The sequence below is a fragment of the Vidua chalybeata genome, chromosome 2 (assembly GCF_026979565.1).
Source record: "Vidua chalybeata isolate OUT-0048 chromosome 2, bVidCha1 merged haplotype, whole genome shotgun sequence".
NCBI lineage: Eukaryota > Metazoa > Chordata > Aves > Passeriformes > Viduidae > Vidua > Vidua chalybeata.
The window spans coordinates 6,458,165-6,473,542 of record NC_071531.1 but is presented as its reverse complement, the minus strand read 5'-3'; the positions used below and the strand labels follow the sequence as shown (position 1 = coordinate 6,473,542).

At 38.7% G+C, this 15,378-nt stretch overlaps 1 protein-coding gene across 15 annotated transcripts in view; it reads left to right on the top strand.

Annotated features, from left to right (window-relative positions):
* KDM6A (lysine demethylase 6A) overlaps positions 1 to 15,378 on the top strand; it is a 150,541-nt gene that overhangs the window by 59,117 nt on the left and 76,046 nt on the right. For all 15 annotated transcript variants that reach the window (XM_053934695.1, XM_053934694.1, XM_053934689.1 and 12 more), the window contains exon 5: positions 13,576 to 13,634. In XM_053934695.1, the coding sequence (XP_053790670.1) occupies positions 13,576 to 13,634 (59 nt within the window). The remainder of the gene's footprint in view (positions 1 to 13,575; positions 13,635 to 15,378) is intronic.

Below are 15,378 nucleotides of genomic sequence, written 5' to 3'. Positions count from 1 at the left end.
TATGAATAGACCTTTTTAGACTCCCTGCCTGCTGTGTTCCCTGTCTGCCAGAGCAGGCTTTCTATGGCTGCGGTTTATCTCCCAAGGAGTAAATTTTTTGTATTTTATGTTGGGAGTTCTTTCTAGCAGAGCATAGCTTTTCTTTCTACAGTACTTAGGTAGCCTTAATTCCCATAATCTTCCTGTGTTAGCACTTCTTCTCAGGTAGATTTGAGAGAGAAATGTCTTCTTTTGTTAAGCAAAGTACTGTAAAGAGATTGATAATTTCCAGGTTGGATGATTATACCTTCCCATTTTGAGATGTGCTAAGTGACCACAAGGTGATGATCCCAGGTTTATGAAGCTGCTCACATCATTGTCTTCATGAACTGTCTTTCTGTGGGTGTGACTTACTTCATCTTTGATATCTTCAGTTGGGAAATGGTCCTGAAATTTCTTGATAATAGACAACTGGGCTTTAGAAGAAAGTGTAAGAAAAAAGTATTTTTTTAAAGAAAAAATAAGAACTTACTCTAAATAAGAAGCTAGGTTCAGATTACACTGTAGAATTAATCACATGTTCAGAAAAGAAAAACCCCACATTTTTGATCTAAGAAAATAAATGTAAATTGGTGTTATGGAAAAGTTGTAAATGTGAGGCCGATGTGGTGGTTTTGTATGGGAGGTATTTAGGGAAGTGATACAAAAACTTCTGTGTAATTGATGGTCTGTGGAACCATTAGGAAGCTGTATACACTTCTGTGAAAAACACATGTTAAAGATAAAAAATCTTGGGAAAGTTAAGTAAAATAATAGTGAAAATATAATAAAAATATAGTGAAAATGATTAGAAGTGAAAGTGAATATTTGTATTGTAAAACAAAAGATAAATTTTGAATGTTGAATGGTACAGATTTAAAGTACAGAAAAAGATTTTGGAGAATCATGATAGCAAGTTCAGTTTCATATGGCATGTTGATATTTTTAAACAGTAGTATTTTGAAAGTGTTTGTACCCACCATCTCACAGCTCGTGGTCTTGAGGGAACTGGCCTTAGTATCAGAAAAAGTAGAGTATGAAGAAAAAGTTAAAAGCCCAAACAGTATTTGGTTTAACAAAGAACAATATAGAAGCTTGTACTGGAAAGGATGGTTTTATATAAAGGATAAGTATAGTTCAATGTGACATTTTTCTATAATCCAGCCATCCTCCTCTCTAAAGCAGAACAGAAGAATGAAATTTCAGACAAATGATCAAAGCATTATCCAAGAACTGTTTGCAAAGGAGATTCTGCTGACTCTTGCAAGCCTAAGGAGGTGTCCAGTCACACCAAGGAGCAGCAATTATAGTAAAATTAATTTGTGGAATTCAGTAAGGTGTCTTTAAATAAGAACTCTCTGAGATTTGCAAAAAGGCATTGAATTAACAGAGGAGGAGAAAATCCCCATTTGATGGCATTGGTTAATTTGCCCTCTTCTTGTCATCTTGTCTCTCCTCCTTCAGGCTGTCAGTTGAATTTAGGAATAAACTGCTCCAGAGGAAAAGATTTTAAAGCTACCAACTTTGAGAGGTTTCTTACCTAGTAGGATGAGGTAGTAGTCAGAAGTGAAGAAACACTAGTGGATTTAAAAATGTTTCAGTCCCAGTCCAGGACAGTCGTGGTGTTTCCATTTGCAGTTTGTCAGAGTTAATTTTTCAGAAATTAAACTGTTGACAGAAGTAATTAAGTAAAGTCAGCTACAGCAGCAGTGATGCAATGGTAAGAAGACGAGGGATTAGTGAGGGAGAAAAGCAACCTGAGCTCTGGATCAGAAGAGGAAAGAGCTGCAGTGCAGAATAATCAGAGATAGGGAGGGCAAAAGAAGTGTCCTGTCATTTGGCTTGTTTGTATTTTTTCTTGCTTTGTTTTACCTTTAGAAACTGATAGCTCTTAAACTCACAAGTCTATATATTCACAGAGTGGGCTGAAAATTTACTGAGGTACAGTCTTCTGTTAAGAAATGATGATTTGATGGAATTGAAATGCTCTGTGGGAATGGTTGGTGGGCTGCCCAGCTGCTTTGCTCTGCTCTTGGCTGCTGGCCATCCAGTCTGCTCCCCCAGCTGCCTGTCATGTGGGCCTGCTGCCTTGGCTCTTGTAGCCCATTTTAAGTATTTGTACATTCTAACAAATAAAACAGCAAATCACCAATTAGAACACCAATTAGCCATCACTACTTAACCAACTACAGTCTTAATTGGACAGTCATTTTCAGTAATAATTGATTGATCCCTAACTAGCAGCCATTAATCAATGATCTTGCATTTCAGTTCTTAAAACAAACTCTTAAAAATTGATCCATTCTTGTTTAAATTTTTGATACAGATTTAAGAATACATAAAATACATACCCCAAAATATGCTATCAGATAACACTTCCATTTTTCAGATGTAACTGATTAATGAAAAATAAAATCAAGATTCAAAACAGCTAGTGAGGTTTTTTTCTAAAGCTGATACTCAGAATTTTGTTCAAATGTGGGGTTTTGATCAGTTTGCAGTTTACAGAACAAACTGTTTTTATGCTGGAGCTAATGAAGCCTGGGCAATGATGAGCTGGTGTCTGTTGTCCTTTCACACCTCCTGTCCTTCCCTCTCCCACGTAAGCACACATTCTGAAATTCCTCTAGTTTTCCTAGTGAAGCATCCTGAATGACATCTTGTTTCCTGCGGCATCTCTGAGCAGGAAAAGCACATGCTTGATTTAAAGCTGTGCTACTGGGCTAAGTGTCTTTTCCCAAAGTGGAGGGAATAATTAAGCTCTATGTGCTTTCTGAAAGTAGGCCTTGTCTTTGGGGTTCTTTTTCCTACCCAACAGGCATTTTCAGTGACATTCCTCCAGTTTTTCATCTTTGAGAAGTCTTACTTTCTCTAAAACTCATTTGAAGGCAGCTAACAGGTTCAAGAGTTACTCAGCTGGAAAGAACAACATAAAAGCAGCAACAGCATTCGTAGGGGACTTGGTTAAAAATTAACCTTTGAATTTTTCCATTAAGCAGAGTTCCAGATTCAGCTGGGTTTTTGTTACTGCCCAGCAGAATGTGGCTTAAGATTCGAGGGGAACAACCATAGACAGTTCTGTAATTTAATTTTTGTGATTATTTTCCTTTGGTTTTTGCTCCTCTGTTTGTGTGTATTTGAATCTCTTTATAGTCATTCATGCCTTAGTATATTCAGCTTGTCCACTCCCATTTTTTGTGGAGTGCCTGAGGTAGAGCAGCTGTGTAATTAATGATAGTAAGGCTTTTTTCCAACACTAGTGATTTTCCAGCAGTGAGAAACTGACAGGGAAATAATGGGGCTACTTGTCAACTCAGTGGGATTCCTATCTTTGCTGGAACAGGTTGGAAAGATGGTGAATCAAGGACACAAAATTCCATGCTAGTAGTTCTACTTCATAAAATGTTTTGAAGATTGATGTAAATGGTGATGATCACTTGCCATATGAAAGAGAATGAAATGTTTCAATTAACTGTCCAGATGTCATAGTCCAAAAAAGATGTTTCAGTAAGGTTTGTGTGTACACATGAGCCAGCATTAGTTTCTGTACTTTGAAAATATTTGTGAGGAGATCTAATAGTTTTTGTGAGGTCAGTATATCTAGATGGGAAGGAGGGAAGCTAGATCCTTTAGTTAGTATGAAATAAGAGCAGTACTCACCAAAGAAAAGCAGAGGATGAGAAGACCTGCTCAGTGTTTAATTTGCTTGTGCTGATCAATATTTGGGCCCCACCTCAAGAGTATTGGCAAAATAAAGAAGTGCCTACAGGGACAGCATGATGGAGGGAATCTCTCTTCTTTGGTCCACATTTGGTTTTGATAACGACTTTCTCCAAGTTCATCTTGACTTGAGGGAAGTTGGGTAAAAAGGAAAGGAATCCTGCATGGATGAACAAGATGCTCCTGACAAAACTCAGGCATGAAAAGGAAGCATACAGGAGGCAGAAGCAAGGATGGATGACTCTGGAGGAATACAGAGAGATCATCCAAACATCCAGGGATTGCATAAGGAAAGGCAAAGCCCACATGGAGTTGAATTTGATGAGGGATGTGAAGGGCTTCTGCAAGAGAGCTTCTGCAAGTGTATCAGCAGCAAAAGGAAGATGAAAGAATATGCAGGTCTGATGCTAAATAAGGCAAATGACAAAGGATATGGGAAACATGGGGGTACTTCATATTAGGACCTTGGACTTTACTGGTAGGACTCACCTTCAAGGCCCTTGAGACTAGCTGGGAGGTCTGGACCCAGGAAGATTTGCTCTCAAAAGAGGATCAAGTTTGGGAAAATCGAAACAAAAAATCTACAAGTCCATGGGACCTGCTGGGATATGTTAGTGAGTGCTGAGGGAGCTCATCTCTGTCACTGTGAGACCACTCTTAATTATCTTGTTAAGGTCATGGTGATGGGGAAGGTTCCTGAGGCCTGGCATAAAGCAAATTTCACTCCTGCCCTTAAGAATGACAAGAAGAAAGATCCTGGGAGCTACAGGCCAGTCTGCTTCACCTCCATCCTTGTGAAGGTGATAGAGCAAATTATCCTAGAAACTGTTTCCAGCACATTCAGGGCAGGCAAGTCACTGGAAGTAATCACCATGAATTTATGAAGGAGAAATAATGCTTGGTGAACCTGATAGCTGTTTGCAACACAGTGAGTAACTTGGTGGAGGGGATGAGAGCCACGAGATACTGTTTGTGTTTATTTTAGTAATACTTTCCACACTGTTCCTATAATGTGCTCACAGACAAACGGATGAAATACAGACTAGATAAGTGGTCAGTGTGGTAGATTGAAAACTGGCTCACCCAAGCTCAGAGGATTGTGATCAGCATCAGTCATGGTCAAAGCCCAGATGGCAACTTTAGTACCACACAGCCACTTGCTCACTACCTCCTTTCCCCCTGGTGGGAAGGGAAGAAGAATCACGGAAAAAAAAAACAAAGGGTAAAACCATGTGGGCTGAGATAAAACCAGTTTATTTAAAGTGAAACAAATTAAAACATAGTACCATATCACTAATGGTAATATTAACAATAATAATGATTTTAACAAAAAGGAGAGAAGGAAAAAGAAAAGAAATAAAAAGAAGCACTGAACAATATAATTGCTTCCCACACACTGAGCAGTCTGAGCAGTGATTGGCCCCTCCTGGCCAGCTCCTTTGTGTTTGTGTACTGGATGTGACTTTTTATGGGATGGGATGTCCCTGTGCCCAGTTTGGATCAGCTGTCCCAAGCCTTCTGCCTCCCTGAGTTATGGAAAAGTCTTGACTTAGAGCAAGCACCACTCAGTAACAGCTGAAAGGTCTGTGTGTTTACATTATTCCCATCCTAAATCCAAAGCACAGTGCTGCACCAGCTACTAAGAAGAAAATGAACTCTATTCCAGCCAAAACCAGGCCATATCACAAAGTCCAGCTGGAGGCCAGCCATTAGTGGTTTACCCCATGGGTTGAGAGTGGGACCTGTGCTCTTCAGTACCTTGGGTTAGTGACCCGTGTTACAGGGTAGAGTGCACCTTCAGCAGGGTTACAGGCAGAACCAAACTGGGGAGAGATGACACAGCTGTGTTGCTGTTCAGAGGGAGCTGAACAGCCCCCAGGAGCCTCCTGGTGTTTGACAGAGGCCAAGTCCTTTATCTCTGGAGGAACAGCCCAGTGCACCAGCACGGGCTGGAGAGCAGCTTTGCAGGAAAGGCCCTGGGGGTCCTGGGACATGAGGTGACCACGAGCCAGCAAAGGCAGCCAGTGCCATCCTGGCCTGCATACGGGAGACCATGGCCACCAAGTTGAGGGATGATCTTTCCTCTCTGCTGAGCCTTGGTGAGCTGCATGTGGAGTTCTGGGTCTGGTGCTGGGCTCTCAAGAATAGAGTGGGGGCATCGTGGAGCAAGTCCAGTAAAGGGCCATGAGGCTGTGTAAGGATGTGAAACATCTCTCATGCAGGGACTGGAGGCTGAGAGAGCTGAGTTGTTCAGCTCAGGAGTTTCTTACCCAGTTTTACAAATAAACAGAGCCAGAATCTTTCTGGTGGTGCCTAGTCAAAAAAGGAAAACCAGCAAGCACAAAATGAAAACACAAAATTCCTATTAAACACATGAAAATGTATTTATTTCTCTTAACTGTGAAGGTGATGAGACAGTGGAGAAGGTTGCCTAGAGGGTTTGTGGGGCCAGTGTCCTTGGAGGCAGTCATAACCAAATTGAACATCATCCTAGGAATGCTCTGGTTCTGCCTTCCTTGAGAAGAGAGTTGGACTAGGTGCTCTCCAGAGAGATTGTCTCTTTTTGTGCAAACATTGGGTAAATTAGTTATAAAGCATCAGGTGTCAAGCATGGTTTTCTGTTTGGAGTTAGCAGGGTGGTTTTTTGTAAAGTCATGTATCATACAAAATAAGTTAGAAGCTTTGTGACTGTTAACAGCACTCAGGGAATCTGTAGGGAGAGTATTAAATTCGGTTAGATGAATCATCTGTATAAAATGTCTGTCAAGGTGAGTTTAATCCTCTGTGTGTTGCACAACACCTTTGCTCACTTGATTTATGTCAGAAAAATTCTGTTTCCTGGTAAAATAATTAAATTGTTGAGAATATTTGTACCAACTGAAAAATGAAGATGTTTACAGCAAGTGAAATATTTTAAGGCACTTAAGTCAGATGCCCATAGCAATTATCACAATTTAGACACATGCTTGGCTGTTTGTGTGACAAACTTGGAGGTACACTAGTTGATCAGAAGTCTCTTTTGCCAATGGACCTAGGTTTATTTATGGATAAAGAAATATGTGGTTTGCAAAACTGCCTAGATTCCATCATCAGTGAAGAGGATTTGAGTTACTTAATGTTGTTTTGTCAGCTTCTCATTTTCATAGGACAGTACTCCCTGCAAAGTAGTTGTAACACAGTGCATTATTCAGGAGGGGTTGAAATAATGAATGAATGTTGAATTAATTACTGTATGTGGGTTTCAGTAATTTTCCAGTAGTCTTGTCTTGATGTACCTGTCCATCCCTGCGTGTCAAGGACCTCTTGTTTACAGATAGTGCTGGAAAGCCACTTGGAGGATAACAAGGCTCCTACTTGAGCTTCTTCACATAGGTCTTGCCATGTGTGTTTTAGTCCATGAGTAAAAACGTGGGGACAGAAGTGTTTTGGTGGGGTTGCTGTGTTCCCAAGAAGTTGAAAGAGTAGTTTTCATTCAGAGAGGAGCTGCAGGGAATGTGGAAATGCAGCACTGCTGGGAAATGGCAAAGGATAAATGTACTGTCTTTCCTAAAGAGGAGATGAGTAGGATGACCAAGACAGCATAGTAATTTTAGAGATAGAAACTACTTACAAAGGGAAAAAAACTCACAATTTGGTGTGGAATTTTTATTTGATTTCTATTTGGTTTTATTTCTGCTTAATTTCTAGTAAGAATTTTTCTGTCATATAAGAAAAAGTAGTTTTTATGAATTAAGAAAGATTTCTTCTGAAAGTAGTAGGTGTATTTTGGCAATATTTACTCTCAGAAAAGATCTTCCTCAAGAAAATGAGGTATTACTTTGTAGCTATTTACCAAGATATTACATATGACAGAATATATTTGTTACAGGAATAATGACTTTTATATTTTAATTGCTTTCACATGGCTACTGAGATGCAGACACACACCCAGTAACAAATTTTGGAATATTGTGATTATTGCTCCAGAAGCAGAGTAGTGCAAGTGTGTTAGAGATAGCCATATTTTAAAATCCTGTATAAATGTGATGATTTTTCAGATATTATAAAACTTCTTGAAGACCTTGAAGAAAACAAAACTAATGACCCTAATTTGCCATACACACAAGGATCTTAGTATTTTTGCAGGTTATTGGAACTTACAGCACATGTAGATAGGTAGCTCTCTTTTTCATGTTTATGCAAACCTAAACAAATTTTATTTGAACCCTCCCTTTCTCCTGAGCACGGATAATCTCTGTGCTAGAGCCTGTCAGCTCCCAAAGGCCTGGAGTTGTTTATTCACAGGGGCCGAAGTGGAATTTTTTATTTGGTACAAACTCTCTAGGGAGGTGTTACTATGTATTGAGTAGTGTCAGGAGGAAGAATTAAGCACCATAGCATCAAAACTTCGTCTTCCTTTTTTTTTTTTTTTTTTTTTTTTTTTTTTTTTTTTTTTTTTTTTTTTTTAATTTCAATAAAGAAATGAACACATTCACACGTTTAAGCACAAAAATTGTTCTTTTGCTTTGAACAGGTGGCTGAGAGACCCTGTGACCACAAGATGTGACATAAACTGTAAAACCTTGTTTTCCTGGTTAGGTTTTCTGAGGAGCAGTGGCCGCCTGCCCACCATGGGTCTCGTGCAGCCTTGTGTGATGTGGGCTGGGCTCAGGGTTCCAGTGGCTCCTGGGCAGTCAGACCCTGCTGGAGGCAATCTAAATATGTCATCAAAGACTTTTTGATTCCTGTCAGTAGTAAGCAAGTGAAAAGCAGTCACTGATCTCTTATGAGGGTGCTGAATGTCATCTTTTTTCCATAGTTTTTCTTTCACTAACCAACTACATGGGAACTTCTTTTCCTCCTGTTTTGATTATTATATAGTATGGTGGGATACACTCTGATTTCTGCCTAAATATCAACTTTCTAATTAAATGAAAGGTTTATTTATCTACATCTGACCCTTCTCCATAGAGTCACAAAGAATCACAGAACAGTCAGGGTTGGAATGACCTCTGGAGATCACCCAGTCCAGCCCCCTGCCAAGGCAGGGTCACCCAGAGCAGGTGACACAGGAACGTGTCCAGATGGGTCTGGAATGTCTCCAGAGAGGGACACTCCACACCCTCCCTGGGCAGCTGTTCCAGAGCTCGGCCACCTCCATGGAAAGAAGTTCCTCCTTGTGTAGGAGTGAAACTTCTCGTGTTTTAGTTTATGCCCATTGCTCCTTGTACTTTTGCTGGGCACCATTGACAAGAGTCTGGCACCATTCTCTTGGCACCCACCTTGGAGGCATTTTTATGTATGGGTAGAAGAACCGGTGCATTTGCCTGTGTGTGTCACTGGTTAAGGACCTGCATGAAGAAGGCTGGCAGGAGGCTGTGATGTGATCTCATGTTTTTATCCACCTTGTACTGACCCATGGATGTTGCTTTCTCTGAAGTGAAATACTTACATGTGACTTTGGTGGTTTCAGTGATGTTTGAGAAGTCACTGTAGGTTTGACAGACATTTTGGTGGGAGCAGTGTAGGCTTAAAGAGCTTTTATTTGTGTACCAATCTTTTACTTGTGCTGATGCTGTTGTTAATGGGGGTCAACAAATGAACTTGCCTGGGAAACTGATCTAGTTAAAAAATTCTTTTTACCTAGGTACTAATAATTCAGATCACTTCTGGCATCTAGTTAGCTTTAGTATTCTGAAGATGATTGTGTCAGCACAAATGAGAGAGGCAGTGCTAGGGTATATTTATGAATCAGCAGTGCTGGGAACTATGGCAAAAACTGTTTCTTTTCATTTTTAAATGGAAAGGACCTGGCTGGATGCTGCCCTGAGACTGCATTGAGTTTTTAATGGTTTTTTCTACTCTCTGACTCTCTAGATGTGCCTGTTGAACAGATTTTCATTTGCAAGCATAACTTCTAAGTGAATTCCTGTGTTTATAAAACACCAATTTGGAGGCTGTAACAGGGTCGCAGCTGTGTGTGGCAGATCAGTGCGTTTCTAGTGGAAAACATCTGGACCCAGATGTGGCAGCCACACATTGGTAGAGCGAGTCCAGGATGGCTGTTTGTGATCTGAATGTGAGGTGGCCACTTGTTGGCCAGGACAGGTGCATTTTTGTGTCCCCGTGTTTGTAGATGAGTGTCACTGCTGGGCTGGGCTGATGTATTTCTGTGGGACCTGCTGGCTGCACCCTTGAAGGTGGAGAAAAAGGCTTTGTGTGGACTTGGCCTGAAATGCCTCGAGAACAGAACACATGGAATGTTGGGGATCTGTTTCCATCTTCTGCTTCAAAGAGCCTGTAAACCAGTTATTTGAGTTTCAGTAGAAGGCCTGTGAGATGGGTGGAGTCTTTCTCATTGGTGAATTTTTTTTTCCTTGATCGCTTAAAACAAACAAGAACAAAAAGTCTTTAATATGCTTATTCACACCAGATATATAAAAAGATGCATACAAATATGTTTTTGCCTTCTGAGTTACCTGTTGACAAAATGTGTATACCACACTCTTCTAGAAAATAAAATTGAAATGTTGCTCAGCATTAAATAGTGCATGTAAGTAGCAGACTGCACAATATCAACTTGACAATTTCCTTAAATTGCATAAGCATGGAAAATGGAAAGAGGTATTTGAGCCATCTAGTGGTTGGTATGAGACATTTTAACATTTTTTGATAGTTCATAGAAAATGTAAATTATGTCAGCTTGGATGTAGCATTTCTGATTTATCTGTGTTTGTAGCAGGGCTGTAGAATGAAAAAAACCCAAGCATTCAGCTTCAGATTTGAGGCACAGTCTGTGTGGGTTTGTATCTTGTTTTCACTCAAGATTCTAATGAAAAGAGATATCTGATAACATAAAATTAAATTAGAAGTTAGTAGCCAAAGAATGTGTTTTGCTAGCATGAGATCTTCATAAATTTTGAGAGTTGTTAGAAAGTTCAAGGAAGAGACTGTAATAAGATAATTTTGTTTTCTGCTTCTTACTGAAAAATATTTGGTGAGAAAAAGAGGCCTTAAATTCTACCTCAGCAGCTATTTATAGAGGGACTAAATTACAGGAGTCATCTTTACTGGAACACATGGAATGCTATTCTCTGGGAGAAACTTGTCAAAACTAATAGAAGAAACTGAAAACTGATTTCTTAAGATGGGGTGTGTTCCTGGTAAACAGAATCCTAGGATTTTAAAAAGGACATTTTGTAGATGAAGATTTGGGCAATGATCCCACTTGGTGCTGATCTCCATTAAGCTGTGATGGCATTTCATATTGGCTGTTGCCAGTAGGAACTTGACTGCATTTTGAACTTGATGGTATTCTGCAAAAGTAATGAACTGTATGTGTATCTCAGCTTGATTTCTTTGTGGGAAAGTGCAGCCACCACACAGTGGGACACTGGGATGTCTTCCAGCCCTTGGGAGTCCTGTCCCCGTTCAGATGCAGTTTAAAAGATACTTGTTAATCTTAGCTTATTAGATATTATCAGCAAACAGTTGATACATGGTGATAAATATGGTTAGAGCTATAGTATTTCAGAACAGATAAATTCATGATCCATACTGACATTTCAGAATTTGCATCTTTCCATTTGAAGTGAAGTATTGTGGATACAAATACTAAATCTTGCCCTGTTTTTTATTGAGAAGAGAGTGGTAGCTTAAGATACTTTTAAGGTCAGTCTTATAAGACTTAAGGCCTAAGGAGAATGAGCGAAAAGTGGGAAAACCAGGCACAGAATAAAGGACAGAACAGTGATGGTTTATTTGTAGTGCTGTGAAGACCATCTGAAAGCTTTATGTGAACTTGATACATAAATTACATTTTGACAAATCACTTGCAGCTTGGTTCTCTTGTGCCTTGAAAGTTGCTTGTCGTTAACCCTTAGCATCAAAATATCTGGGAGATTTTTCAGAATCTCTTAACTTTCTTGGACTCTGAATTCTAATAGGCTTCATAAGAGGAAGTCAAATTCTTTGTGAATTGAAGAGTTCTTAGTTGTGTGGTACATTTTTCTTTGAATTTTACAGTGCGATGAAGGATTTTTGTGATCACTGTTGTTCTCAGTCACTACAATGATCTAAACTTTATTGAGATTTGAACTGTCAGAGGGGACAGTGGACAGTCCTGTTAAGTTCTGTCTGAAAAATGAGCTGGCCTGAAGAGAGTGAAGGCTCCTGGAGGCTGTATTTTGTAGGCTTCCATGTTGCGCACATGAAAATCTCTCTTATTTCTTCATTTAAAATAACTTTTCATCAGGGCATTATGTGTGCTCAGCTTTTGAGCCTGCCTTCTTCCTGATCTTCCTGTTGCCAGAGCACATTTGGAACGTGTAAAATACACAGAGTATGGAATTGGAGATATTTGATCTTTATGATGTCCATGTTGTGCTTTTATTCAGTTAAACAGGAACGTGGTTTTATGGTAGTATTAAAGTGTCCTCTTCTATTGTTTATGCACTTCCCTCTCCACTCCTCCTGTTAACATCTTCCAGTGCTCTGATTGCTGTAGTATCTGCTCATACCACAGCATTTTCCTGGAAGCTGTCCCTTGCTGAAGCTGTGATCCAGCTGCATTCATGAGAGGATCTTTGAAATTTCCCCTGGTTTTAATTTGCATTTAGACGATGCAAATGAGGGATAATGAAATTGTCACATTGGATCTGTTTCTGCTGAATGCTGCTCTTTGAATTGTCTTCTGGTTACCAGTTATTTTGTAGGAAAAACTTGATTATAACTTTTATATTTGGATTGGATTTAAGCCATAATTAGTATTCCTTTTGTGGAACTCCTTAGAAATTTGACTTGTTAAAGAGCTGCATATAAGTGGCAGAGAGATTATCTTGAAGTGCAGTCTTCAAGAACTGAAATTCCAGCTCTTGTCCATGTGTCAGAGCTTTGGGATGAGTACCTGGTCTCTCAGAATCACAATTATATATGAGAAAAGCCTAAAAATGTGTCTTAGGCAGCATGTGCAATGTTTCCTGTAAATGATGGAATTGTTCTGCTCAATAAAGAACAACCATGCTGTGGCATAGCTTTGCAAAAGAAAAAGAAATTTGTTTATTTTTCCTAATTTAGGAAATATGTAATAATTATTTGTGGAACTGGATAGTTAAACATTAATTAAATATTGTTAGTAATTTCCCTTTAGAAGCAAATCATAGTGTATATGAAAAGAAAATGGAAGGAAAATTAATTTCTAGAAGGGGAATGGTTTTTGTTGTTTTGGTTTGGTTTTTACCTTTTGCAAGTGGGGGGATAGGAAATAGATATTGGATTAATGATGAGGAAATATTATTGTCGTAGGTTTGAAGTTGATGGTCTGTATTTTTTTGTATTCAGAAAAGTAAAATCTCCTTTAGCATACTTTCAGATTAGTTTAATTAGTGTTCTACATTAGACACTGAAATTACAGTGTGTATCTTTGTTTTCTTTTATGTGAGTATAAATCATTGTGACTATGAAATGGTGCTACACTATTTTTTTCATTATATTAAATTGCCAAAATGATTTACTCCATAATTTCCTTCCCTACTTTTGTACAAGTAGAACAGAGCAGTAAAAGTACTTGAGTATTGTGGTTACTCTTGCACCAAAATAGCCACTTTTTTGTGACCGTGGAGAACCACTGCTTTATTTTTTTTTTGGGTTTTTGTTTTGTTTTGTTTTGTTTTGTTTTGTTTTGTTTTGTTTTTTGTGTGTGTGTCTACCTACCTTTTTGTTTCTTCTTTTTGGCTCTTCCCGTTCGAGGTGAATTTTAAATATATTTGTCTTATAATGGAGATAGATTATCAAAGGATGGATAAAATATTGGAAGCTCACTCTTATCTGGGTTTTAAACACTGTTTCTTTCCTTTACAGAATGCTGCCTTTTTATATGGCCTTGGTTTGGTCTACTTCCATTACAATGCCTTTCAATGGTAAGTTGGAATAAACTGACAGTGTCAGTATTTTGTGTGATGTCCCATCCGTGTGTGATTATTTCCCCCTCAGTTTAGTGTGAGTGTAAAATAGTTCAATTTTGATTTTATTACAGATGAGGTGTTTGCAGGGGTTACTGTCCTGGGTCAGTATCTGTATTACTGTAACATTCTTGGGGCAGCCACAACAGTTCCATGAGAAGGAAAGCACTTCAGGAGAATTTGCACTCCCTATAACATGATTCAGCAGTGGGGGTGGAGCAGAATGACTTGACAGGCTTTTGGGAATTGTTGTTATTCATAATCTGTGGCCTGGGTTTGTTGGAAAGCCTCTTATAAAAAACCTGCTTGGAAGAGAGGTGGTAAATGGGGCTTGTTTTCATTTCGCTTGGTAGGCAGAAGTTTTGACAGAGCTGCATTAGGTGAGGGGTTTGGATATGAGAAGCAATAGGCTCAGATGGAATCAGTGTTTCAATCTGATGGAAAAAACTCAGAGTTAAAAGAGTTGTAATTTCTGTCAGGGCTTTGAGGACTGAGTGGGGCTTTGTTGAGGGTGGGGGGAGGATTGGGTTTCAGTTGGGGTTTTGGTTTTACTTTATCAGTGATGAGAGCGGTGAATGGAATGGACTCAGTCACTGAGGTTGTGTTCAAAGGTCCTCAGACTTTTATTAGTGTTTAATCCTGTGGAGATAGAGTTAATTCATGGGGACAAAGTCAGAGAGGTGCAGTGTTTAGGTCAATGCTGTTTCATACTCAGTATGGAGACTGTTAGTACAGTAAGTGTGACTTCAGTACTTGATTGATCACTAAAAGTTCCATTGTGTTACTAAGCTAAGCCTGATTGCAGTTCTGGATGCAGTGAGTGACCACTGACTGATGGTTGGGAACAATGGAGTAGGATTTCTCCCCCACCTCTCCTTAAATTGTTTCTGTGTATCTCTAAGGCAAAAGATTTATGCTTTTCTCAGGATAATGTGCATAAACTTTTATTCTTCAAATTAGAGTAAGTTGGTTAAATTATTAGCTCAAAACATGGATTATTTTATCTTGCAATTTACTGCTTTCTTTATTGATAGTGGTGAAATGAATGTCATTCCTTTGTTCTATTGTACAAGGCATGCAATTCTGTTGCATTCTAATTAAAAAGAGAAGAATAGAAAAGTTTTCAGAAAGCTTGAGAATCCACTGTTTTAAGATTGTGATGAGACTTGGTTGAATTTTGCCAAGTTTCAGAACATTCTAGTTGTTACATAATCTTGTCTTCATCATTTAGCATTCAAAAGTATTTTGTGCACCATTTCTTCTTACAAGCTATATCTTGTTACAGTTTGCACTGTGAAAATGGTAGATAAACTATAAGATAAATAAGACAAAGCAGTTAGAGTAATTAATTTTTTGAAAAGCCACCTGTTCAACATAGACTTTTGCCATCATTCTATTTAGTATTTATAAATTTGAGCTTTGAATTAATTTAGATTTTTCTTAACTTCTTGACAGCATGAGTGTAAGCTGATGTCCTAACTTAAAAAACTGCACATAGATCTCCTATCAAGGTTGAGTAGAATAATTGTATTTTTCATTTCATTCATACAACAAAGTTATGTATAGTGTGGTGCTAAGGACAATGTGTATCATGAAAGTATTGGGTAGAAATTTTAAAGAAAGAAAATCCAATGTAGGTAAAATTTTACACTTTTGTGTAAGATTTTTAAGTTCAGATTTTTAATCCCTTTGAGTGCCTTTC